The 12,415-nt window shown below is 32.8% G+C and overlaps 2 protein-coding genes across 2 annotated transcripts; one reads left to right on the forward strand and one right to left on the reverse strand.

Annotated features, from left to right (window-relative positions):
• Positions 1 to 1,330: 1,330 nt before the first annotated feature.
• On the reverse strand, positions 1,331 to 3,955 carry LOC144853429 (cilia- and flagella-associated protein 95-like). The gene is made up of 5 exons (XM_078711125.1): positions 3,778 to 3,955; positions 3,426 to 3,534; positions 3,014 to 3,135; positions 2,679 to 2,808; positions 1,331 to 1,698 (listed from the first exon to the last, which is right to left on the reverse strand). Exons 1-5 carry the CDS (start codon positions 3,879 to 3,881, stop codon positions 1,510 to 1,512), a joined length of 654 nt encoding a protein of 217 aa, XP_078567251.1. The 5' UTR covers positions 3,882 to 3,955; the 3' UTR covers positions 1,331 to 1,509.
• A 215-nt stretch (positions 3,956 to 4,170) lies between these two features.
• On the forward strand, positions 4,171 to 5,613 carry LOC144853430 (NADH dehydrogenase [ubiquinone] iron-sulfur protein 5-like). Its single transcript, XM_078711126.1, has 3 exons — positions 4,171 to 4,318; positions 4,667 to 4,887; positions 5,198 to 5,613. The coding sequence occupies exons 1-3, from the start codon at positions 4,195 to 4,197 to the stop codon at positions 5,291 to 5,293; spliced, it is 441 nt and encodes a 146-aa protein (XP_078567252.1). The 5' UTR covers positions 4,171 to 4,194; the 3' UTR covers positions 5,294 to 5,613.
• Positions 5,614 to 12,415: the final 6,802 nt, after the last annotated feature.

The raw sequence follows: 12,415 nt of genomic DNA on the forward strand, positions 1-12,415 counted from the left end.
CCTATACTATAGTACAGGGATTTTTTCCAAAAAAGTGGCAAAATTTCGATCCTTTAATTTTTCGACAAACTGGTTATAATGGCTCTATAAGATGATACAAAGCAATATACAGCCATATTATCGCATAATAATTGCATTTTAAATAGTCGATATTTTGGGCATTTTTCGAAAAAATCCCTCTACTATATAGTACAGGGATTTTTTCAAAAAAATTGCAAAATTTCGACCCTTTTATTTTTCGACAAAACTGGTTATTATGGCTCTATAAGATGATACAAAGCAATATACAGCCATATTATCGCATAATAATTAAATTTTAAAAAGTCGATATTTTTGGCATTTTTCGAAAAAATCCCTGTACTATAGTACAGGGATTTTTTCCAAAAAATGGCAAAATTTCGACCCTTTTATTTTTCGACAAAACTGGTTATTATGGCTCTATAAGATGATACAAAGCAATATACAGCCATATTATCGCATAATAATTGCATTTTAAATAGTCGATATTTTGGGCATTTTTCGAAAAAATCACTGTACTATAGTATGTATGGTATGGTATGGTATGGCAAAATTTCGACCCTTTTATTTTCCTACAAAACTGGTTATTATAGCTCTATAAGATGATACAAAGCAATATATGCGCACTATATAGTGCTAATATATTATAGTCATACTAACCATTATTTCGAAAAAGTAAAAGGGTCTTTAAAGTGATTACTGTATGAGTGCGCAATGAGTTTGAAATACAAAAACTGTTTTGCATAGTATTATTTGTTTCATTTAGTATTCCCTGTTTAAGGAACCAACATGGTTGGAGACGAGTAGGGGGTTACCCCGGTGTACTAGTACTTCACAGTCACTGATCATAACTGGGCCCTTTCGGGACCAGTCTTTGACTGAAAAGGTCGCCCGGTATAAATAAATAATAACAAACAAATCGAGGAAAAACTTTCTATTAGCTAAAGGGTTTTGTCAGTCATTTGATATGACATTATAATAAGAACTTAAAAGACTTTCAATTCAAAATTGTTATAGTAGAAATTTTAAAGGCTGTTAATTAAAATAATTGATTGAAAAAAAAATGTTATTAAATAAAGAGCAGAATTAGAGAGGCATAATTGCCTGCGGCGTTCAACCAGCTACTGCATATATGCAAAACTGCGGTAGAGATTGCCATGACAACATTATAGCCCGACCCAATTGCAAAATGTGACGAATCCAATATTAGTTAAGATCAAAATTGGCCTATAGTTAAAAAAAATTAGCAGAAAGTGACAGTTTTAAGTCTTTCCTTAATTTAGTGATGGAGACATGAACTTTGACATGGAGATGCTTTGCACAATCATAACATAATCTAATTCAAACCATGCATCATACAAATATTACCTATTGCACATGTCCTGTCATTTATACATACATTATTATATTAAAGCTAAGCGTTTTTCTTTAAAATGTTCTCTTCATTATAATACAAAAAATACTAATTTATTATAAAAAATAGTAACATCTTCATTCCAATTGTTGTGGTATTGTGTTTGTTGGTGGAAAGAGCGCTCTCTTGTAGTCTCTATTAGCATAAATACCACTCTCATCTTGCCAAGTGTTGCGACCGAATCGTCTGTAGTCTGCCGTGTCTGTGAACTGGCTTTGGCATTTGCGATACCCATTTGAGTTATCTGCAAAATCTGGAGGCTGTTCCTAGAATGGAATATGTACAATATTGAATCACAATGATTTATTTTAATTGGCATCACAAATATAGAAATAAGTCAAATTAGAAAAATGTTGAATACTTGATTAGAGGAAGATTTAAATGTTTATTTTGTTGAACAACATCGGCTGAGATAGACTAGTGCACCGGGGTAACCCTTCTACTATATTATGTCAAGCTTTAGAAGTTTGGTGTTTCATATTTTTTTAATTCATATAACGAGTTGTTGGTGCCTCTCTGTTTTCTTATTGAGTTTGTTGTGAATGTCAGCAAACTGAGTGAAGTAACTGAATGTTTTTTTTTTTCATATTGGTACCTACTTACTACAGATTAACTAATTGATTGATGTTTAGGTAGGTATTCATTAAAAAAATATTCAGAAAATTTGTAAATCGATTTTCGTTCATTTTTTTGACATACAGAAGGAAACGAGGCGTATAATAGGTGCTACTACGAACATCCGTAAAATTGATAATAAATTTGCAAAATGAGTGTCTTCTCTAAGTCAAAAGAGAAGCAACGAGAAAATGATTATTCTGTGACAGCATATCAACTAATTAATATTGTCTGACATAGTATGTCACATGACAACACATAGACATGTTGAACATAATATTTTACAATTCACCTATTAACTTTCTCATTAAATGTGCTATACTAAACTCTGTCTACACTATCAAACTTGATGTGAAAAAATTTGATGTGCCCATATATGGACATGATGATGTCATATCACTACCATATTTAAGCATATCACACCTTTTTTGTCAAACTAGTTTGATAGTGTAGTCAGCTTGACATGTAATTTGTTCAGATTTTAGTATGATACTTACTGGGACTGGTGTGTATGGGAATGTGGGTTTTTAGTCTGCTCTGGTTGTGGTCTCTAGGTGGCGCTATACTAAACTGCTCTTTGAAGATTGTAACATGTAAATTGTACAGATTTAAGACAACGTATGATACTTACTGGGACTGGTGTGTATGGGAACGGAGGTTTATAGTCTGCTCTGTTTGTGGTCTCTAGGTGGCGCTTGTCATGTCCAGCATGATGCCTTGGTAGAACTGAGCCAAATCCTGTATTTGGACAACCAGTGTCTCTGCAGTAAAACAAATCAAAAAATATCTTATGAGCATTCTTTGTGTTAATGGGGAATGAAATCATTCATGATTTGTTTTTTCCCCCTATCGTTCATATTAGTCATTGCACTATGTCTGTCGTGGGTCTGTTGAAAAACAAATCAAAATTTTCTCATATGAGGATGAATGATGTTACACGAACAAACAAATATATACTGCATGTACCTGTCAATATCAGCTTCATTGTAAGTGTCCACTGATACCATAGCCTTTCTAATTTCACGTTCTTCAAAGTCCCTCTTTAGGTGCACCTGTTCCATAGATTCCTGTGTTGTAGTTCTAGGAAACTAAAAAAACAAATCGATTTAAAAACAAGTATAGCAATAGCAATAGTGCAAGAAAGCTGCTGATAGCATTACCTTTTGAACTTTTTATTATTATATTAGTTTGATACATAATTTTCCATAGAAATAAAATGGTTTCAAGCCAATTCATGGTTATTCTTCCTAACACTGGATGTGGTCTATTTTATGTTTGGATTGTAAGCCTAGATAGATAAGAGTAACATTATCTGGAATTTGGGCATGTTTTTGATCTTTAAGATGTTTAAATAGAACAACTAGGTGGTCTTCCTCACCCCATTTGCTGAGTTACCAATGCGTTCATACGTTGCTGTATGCAGGTTTCGCTTTTGACTTGGATCTGAAATATTGTAGTCTTTTGGCTCCGCTTCTCTCGCTTGGTGCCTATATTTGTTTATTAAAGAACAAAAACAGTGATTTTAAAAACATACTTGATTTGAAATTACCTATTATGTCTACTAGTACTAGGCTAGTTAGCTATGGCCTACTAGAGTAGGCCTAGTAGTAGAGGCCTATCTAGCTAGGCCTAGTATGAAGCCTAGGCTAGACTTATATAGAGGTTAGACTAGAGGCTAGCTTTAGGCTAGGGTTGCACTAAACTAGAAGTGTATTGTATGTAAAACCTACCAGTTACTGTTTAATGTTGGTCTCCCATAGTTCATATGATCAGACCTTAGAAATAGAGAGCCTTTCCTTTCGTAGTAATCAGGGTTTCCTATGAAGCCTGCCATTTTAGAAAAGAAAACGAATGTGAGCCTCTCGATATTGTATACGTCGTCGCCACACACATGCGATGATTGTTGTGTTTATATATTACGTCATACGGTTGCTTGGTTACTTTAGGCCAGGCTATTTTATTGTTTAATTTTTGCGTACCCTTTCTATTTTTGACAAATATTTAATAATTCGCTTTGTTATTTATTTTACACGGGCATAAATAATATAGTCACTAATATAATCCAACGTATTCAATGCATCATATGAACCTGCAAAAACGTGCCATGCAACTTTTTTGTCATGCTGTTCTTCAATCGATTTTCATTGATGTGGTTTTTTTTACACACAAAACACAACAAACAAACAAATAGACCGTCGTTGAGGGCGTTTGTAAAAGAAAAAATATCTATCGCGAGATCAGCAACCGGGAGAAAGTTGGTTGAAAAAGAAGGTATTTTCAGTGTTGATTCTTGAATTGCTTTTATGTATATTGATTTTATATTTTATTATAACTTGATAGATCCAAATTGAGATATAATAACGTAAGTGACTACTGAAACTCCTCTAGACCAGCCTGACTAGGCCTAGCCTACTACACTACGATAGAGAGGGGGAGGGCCCGGTGGCCTGCTGACTGCTGCTGAGCCTACAAAAGGCTTATAGGCCTAGCTATTTTTTAAAATTTTTATTAGACTTGGCCTAGCCTGCTACCTAGCTAGGTTCCTTCTGAATGATTGGCTAAAATATGAATAGGCTATTTTTATTTACTGTATTTATTTTTAATTTAATTTTCTTTCAGCCTCAGGTATCATCATGGTCGATAAAATTCCAAAGCACTCTTTGGATCTGCACTATGCTGGGTTTAATGTTCCAAAAACACATTTTAGCTTTGAACCAAAATGTGCTGATTTTGAGAGAGATTGGTTGAGATGCTCCGATGGTCTTGGTTATACAAGAGCTTTAAAAGAGTGTGACTTTGAGTATTCCGATTTTATTGAGTGTGTACGAGATTCTAAAAAGGTAATTGCCCAATCTCTGTTATTATCAATTCACCGTAAATATCCTTCTTGGCAAATAATCATGAACTGTGATACCGTAAGTTCTGTCTTCACTTTTTAACTGTCAAACTTTATGTGACGTGCCCATATATGGATATGATGATGTCATTTCACTACCATATTTGGAAATTTCACCTACCATATTTGGCCTTTTTTGTCACTAATTTGACAGAGCTTAAGATTCAACATCTTTTTATTAATAACTGTTTTCGGAAGAGTTTAATGTACTAATATTATAATAAGTTTTTGAATTGATTTGTTTTTATTATTAGGAAAGACGTTATACTACAATCAAGAAACAAAGGGATAAGTTAATAAAAGAAGGAAAATATACACCGCCACCATATCCTACAGAACAACTCAACTGATAAAGGACAAATCAAATACATCTACTGAAAAACAAAATATTAAAAATACATTTAGTCTTTATTTAATTTAATGGAGTTCAATAAATGCGGTAATATTTGGATTAGTCTAAAATATCAAAGATAACTGTTACAGTCACTGGACTACTGAATGCATTCTATTTTGTTTTAAAGGATTGTCAAGTTGAAATATTTAAAATACAAAATAATGAGGATTGTTTGGTTGTGCGAATTCAACAGAGTTATTGAGGTTTTTACTTGATTTTTGAAGAATACTAGATAGTTGTTGTATTGCTATTAAACTATATAAATATAGCAGCTCATTCATGTGTGTGTGTTCTTCATCTTTTCAAAATCAAATTTGTAAACAAGTCTGCCCTATTGATTATATAATTATGTACATAGTAGTAATAGTATTGCAATAATGTATGTGAAGAAGTCAGTCCTCCATTCCATATAGGAACAAGTCTAGTTTCTGTTACAAATCACTGGTTACACACGATTTCATGTATGAATTAATGTAGTGTTTTAAAGAACATGTTCCAATTGCTATTAGATTTACATTAAATGCCAAGTGTAGGGCAAAAATGATAAATACATTCAAATAATTACCGTATATTTCGGTGTGCAAGTCGCACTTGTGTATAGGATGCACCCACAATTTAGAGATCAAATTTCCCCGTCAAAAGTGCGTCTTTTACACTAAAATATACGGTGTGTATCCTATCTATAATAGTTTCCTATATAAATCTTGAAATAATTTCATTTGGATCCTAATAATTATCATAGAAGAAAAAGCAAACTAAATGTTTGCGAAACGTTGTAAGTACCAACTTTAGTACTTTCGATCTATTGGATCAACAAAAAAGAAAAATTCTCTTCTATAATTTCCTCTTTGTTTCATCATTTTGGGGACATTTTTTGATAGCATCATAAACTACAACTGAAAATTTCTGTCTAGCGCCCTCTACATCCTCCGTCTATCATCCGTCCGTAAGAATACAATCCGAAGACTGTTGCATAAGGACACTACATGCATCTCCCTAAGGATGATATCCCATCTGAACACACATCAACATTCTAACATTAACTTTATAGTGCGAGGACCAACGAGGAACAATAGGAATTTATTCTGAAACCTTTTTCCAGTGATTTTGTTACTCATTCAATAGCGTATAATTTGTAATGGATTTTTTTTCTTGGGTAGAAATTATGTTGAAAAACGATATGTGAATATATGCGCATTATTAGCATTTTGCAAGCTAACGTTCGTAGAATAGCCACGTTGTGTAACAAAATAAATAGGTAAGTTTTATTTTTTAATTGTGAATTCTAACTAGACATTTGCCTGTTTGGGATGGGGGAAGTGGTGGGCGGCGAACGTTTCTCCGACTACTGGTACCCAACGTCACTATTGAGTAGTATTTAATTGTCAAGTCAAATGCTTCTTAAAGACCGTGTCGTAATCGTACTGGTTATACACCCGATTATACATGATCATGATAACATTAATTATAACCTCTTTATCCATCATCTTATCTACATTATCCGATTCCTTCATAATTGAAGTATCACTGTAGGCCTAATGGGATAATCTATATAAATAGAATGCATTTATGGATTTTGTAATGAACTCATTAAGTTAACAGATTGTGTGCTTGTACCGGTATAACAATAGACAATGATGTCTTATTCTTGTTATATATAGTAACTAATTATACTGTACTGTATATTGTATTGAATGACGTATATCACACCACCCACGACTCATCCATCTCAACAATCCACACCGCACTTTTGTTTCAATGAAAATGTGCATCCGTATTTTTATTAAGCTGTGTTGTGATGTAATGTCTTAAAGTACATTGCATGATTATTGATTATAGCCACACCATTTGTATGCTATTTTAAGATGTTTAACATCACCGATTATTAAAATAATCACAAAGCATCAATTGGGCCTATAGCATCGTCGTTATATCGCGTTCTACATTAAGTCAAATAAGTATGTTATATTCATTTGATACATACTTAATGCTGTTCCGTTGAGAAGTACAATGATACAAAAATAATAATTAGGCTATTAGTGTTAAGGTCTGTGATCTTGGGGCGATACCTGTGAAACACAAGTGACTGTATCGCTGCGGTATTCCTATGATATTGAACACAATACAGTATTATAATTATAAGATTTAGTATACTTTAGTTAATTCATATTAGTCTTTGGTCTTCCCGGGCCAGCTACAGTGATTAAGTTCACTTAGGTTGAACCTGGTCTCCCCAATTTCATTTTGTTATTGTTTATTTATATTTATTGTTGTTATGCATATACTGAAATAGACCGCATAAATAATGAAATGAAATCACAAAAATGATGAAACTTTAGAAGAAATGCTTAATTGATATTAGAATACCGATTGGACACACAACCGAGCTAACTGAAAGACATTAATGAAACTATAATCCGTCAAATAACTTGACATTTGAAAACTGGACACACACTGGCCGTAATTATTCAACGACCAAGCAAGTCGCAATTGAACTAAACATGTTGTTTTGCTTAAGATAACAAAACTAGTATCCTTTTTACCGATTTCGACAGATGACATTTGCAATTCTAGATTATTACTAATGCTTTACATTCAGTCGGATTATGCCTAAGATTGTGTTCGCTTCCCTATTCGCTAAAACATACGGGAACAATAATTCCACGTCTTATGAAAGTTGTTTCCCACTCCTAGGAAATAACGCAATAACGTACGTGCAACGCAAATAAAAATGACGAATCACGATGCGGTGGATGATGATCTATCACGTCATGATTGGTCAGATTGATTGCGTTGTCCCTAAAGGGAACACAGCTATATTTATCTGACCATGGAGCTAATTGTATAGATACATGGTCAGATTAAATGTGTATAAACTCATGGAATTGAATACATAAATATAATATTTCAGACGGTTAAAAAAAATGAATGTTTTAATTGAATTGAAGCGCTTTCCAAATGAGGCGTTAAGCCGTTGGTGCTGTCGTGTAGCTAGGATGGCCCACGCAGCTCCATGATTAATTTCAAACTTCCATAAGATAATAGTAAAGATCTCAAATATACTAAAATATTATCTATTATGATAAATATACAAAATCCAATTAAAATATATACTGGGACTGCAAGTTGCATCTGTTATAGGTCGAGTGGGGCCGCACAAGTTGCATCGTTTACAGGTCGAGTGGGGCCGCACAAGTTGCATCGTTTACAGGTCGAGTACATGCAGACAATAGCCTGCAAGTAATAGTTCCCATGAGCATCAACACATTAAATGAATTTTTATTAGTTTTACCTATGCTATTTTAATCATGATAAGCATAATAATTTCATTTGAATTACATGAAGAATAAAAATGCGCGTGTACCGCCATGGTTCACTGGCTTTTAGGTCTGCGCTAATGATGCTGTCAGTAGCCTATAAGGTGGTAATATTTTGGTCACATGATAAATATACCTTTTTAGTGAGAATGTTTTTATTAGAAGATAGAACATTTACATTTAAATGTTCTGTGGTTTTCGCTGGTGAAAATATCATATTATTATAAAAATCAGGTACGTTTCACACGGTGTCAATACGGTATGCATGCGAGTGATCTATTTCAAGGAAGTGTTTCCCCTTACTTTAATAAACCTTGGTTCCCACTAGGACGCTGCGCAAGGACGTAATTAGCGCGAGGCAAGTCAGTTGACCAATCACAAGCAATGGTTTATTCGTATTGTTATTGGTCAATACATTTGCGTTGCCCTTACATTCTTGCGCTGCGTCTTAGTGGGAACCAAGCTTTAATCCACACGCGTACAAATAATTTTTTATCGATTGAAAAACAAGTTCACATGATACTATACTTTTTTAACCATCGACATAATAACTGATTACATTTTTAATCTGATTATCAAACGCATCATGCCTTACGGGATAAATCCAATTGATATAAGAAGTAATTAGTTCTGTCATGTCAATTGGCAAAGTTTCCCACATTTTCAGTGATGAATAACATTGAATTAATTCAGTTTTAGGACAGTTAATTTAAGCGTTCTACACATGATCAAAAAGATGATTATTATCAAAGATCTATAAACTATACTCTGCATAGTAATCTTACGGGATATATAAATATCTGTCTATTACCAAAAGTTCGTTCAAATTTAAAAGTTCATTTGGAATGTCTAGAACAAAAAAAAAACAGTTAGGATAAGATCTTAAACATTTGTCATTTATTAGAAGAGATAATTCACAGTTATTGTTTTTAAATGTTGGATAATGAAATAGGTTATATTTTGTATGTATTAAACGTTACTTTTTATGTGATCAGCTAAAAAAAGGCTAAAAATGTGATATTAATATTATATAACAAACTGATACTCGTAAACTTCGTAGTTTTTTTTAAATTCAAGACACAAAATTGCCTATTGAAGTATGTAGTACTTTTGATAATTATATACATTCCCTTTCATTCATTCTCCTAACACCTGACCATTACAATATTTATTCCAAACTGGTCATATTTCCCCATTTTTTGCCTTTTTGTTCTCCATTCATATTAATTTAAAATTATAATTATATTAGTGATTTTAGTAGAGGTTTACATTATTGCATGCAGCATACCGTTAGCGTGGTGAAATCTTCAACGTAATGTATTAATAATTATATAATCTTTATGTAAATTATCTATAGTATTTTTGGCATTACTCGGACTCTCGAGGGATTAGTCAAACCAGCATATTTCCATACGACTCTAGTAACAGATTTGCTGTCACGTAGTTACAATGCTTACACAGGCCATTACATGTTATTGCTATTTTTATCCTTCTAAAACAACACTCCTAATCCAAAGAGTGATAATCTAAATTGACTAATGTACCCGTTTTGTTTAATATTTCAATTAATTTATTTTGTACATATATTTAATACATATAGTTAATTGTAATTGTCTATTTACTATATTCTGTACCTATTTCATCCTTAATGGCCACAATGGAAATAAGTTTGACCATTGGTTACTTTTTTGTGCTACCCTGATTTCATACCTGTACTGTTTTTAATGTTAAATTGTTTTGAATTCTATTAAAAAAAGAAATAAAAAAAAGAAAATTAATATTTTTCTGATCTAAAATAAACAATGTAGCACAACTAGCTTGATATAGGAGCTGTTCAAATCCCCGAGATTTACAATGTCAAAATAATGATAAACAAAATAAATACACGTGCAATTATGATTGATTATTACATTTAACCTGTGATTTCATTACTCTCGTATGAAAATGTTTTCCTTCAAACCAATAATTAATTAATTTATGTGAATACGGTTGCTTTTAGTCATTTACAGTATATAATTAGTACATGCTTGTAATCACTATGTACTAAGATAGAAAAACGTTATCACACGCTGCGTCAATTTTTCCATATTATAATTACACACTAATGTTTTTTTTTCACATTTTTGATTTACATTGTGAAATTAATATCTTAAGAAAATATTATAATTTCAATGTATCATTGCATTACGGTACCGACGCTTCTCAATTTCATTAAACGTGATTATAATATTGTTATATCATAAAAACGCAGCATGTCAAACACATTAGCAAACTGTAGCGATGAGCACTGCATCGTCGCATATTGGAGATGTTACTTAGCTCACATCACGTCTGAACTTAGCCTTCACTTTTTATTGCATCCCACGAGATTTCGAGATTTTGACATTTCAGTGCATTTATGTTCATTAATATGCATATGCAAATCACAATAATGCGCATGGCTTTTCAGATTAAAAGAATTTGAAAGGATTATGATACAGAACTAATTATGACAACATGATGATAAAGAAAATGATGACATGACGATGATACAATAATCATGATGATGATGAGAACAGGAATAATCATGATGAAATTAATATAATAAGAATGAGGACAAACAATGTTTGATAATTCTGAGTTCTAGATGATGAAAATCATGATGATGATGATGATGATTGACGATGATGATGAAGTTGTTGAAGATATTGATGATAATAGTGAGTATGATGGGAATGATGGAAATGATGATGGTGATTGACGATGATGTTAAAGTTGATGAAAATATTGATGATAATAGTGAGTATGATAGAAATTATGGACATGATGATGGTGATTGAAGATGATGATGAAGTTGATGAAAATATTGATGATAATAGTGAGTATGATAGAAATGATGGACATGATGATGGTGATTGGCGATGATGATGAAGTTGTTGAAAATATTGATGATAATAGTGAGTATGATGGGAATGATGGACATGATGATGGTGAGATTGACGATGATGATGAAGTGGTTTGAAAATATTGATGATAATGATGGGAATGATGATGGTAAGGGAGTTGATGATGTTGACAATGATGCTGGAAATGTCGTGATTTAATATCGTAAATTAGATCAAGGAATATGATATTGATGAAGACGATGATGATACTTTAATGGTTACGATAAAAATTAAGAAATTGATCCAGTATTTTTCCTATTTTGGACGTAAAAAATTGATATTATTATTGTTATTCCTAATATAATATTAAATGCATGTTTATTTTCATTTGTAAACCAATTTGATTGGAATCACGGAGGTTTTTAATTACAGTGCTGCTTACATTCTAAACCAACTAATTGAAAAAAAAACAATTACTATCTACGTATACAATGCTTGTGTTTTTAGTAGACATAAATTACTGAATTTGATAAATCAATAAAACATTTGGATAACTGTTACAAAAGCACATAATGAGTGACGAAGAGCCCAGCAGCTCGCACGTGAAATTGCTTATTAATAAAGCGTGGTTCTCACTAGAGACGCGACGTAAAGACGTACGCGCAACGCGAGCGTGTTGACCAATGACAAGCCACTGTTCGAATAAGCCATCGCTTGTGATTGGTCAAATCACTAAAGCTTGGTTCCCACTAGGACGCAACGCAAAGACGTAAACGCAACGCAAACGAATTGACCAATGACAAGCGACAGTTCGGATAATCCATCACTTGTGATTGGTCAAGTTACAAACGTTGTGCTTACGTCCTTGCGTTGCGTCCTAGTGGGAACCAAGCTTTA

The sequence above is a fragment of the Antedon bifida genome, chromosome 10 (assembly GCF_963402885.1).
Source record: "Antedon bifida chromosome 10, ecAntBifi1.1, whole genome shotgun sequence".
Taxonomy (NCBI): Eukaryota; Metazoa; Echinodermata; class Crinoidea; order Comatulida; family Antedonidae; genus Antedon; species Antedon bifida.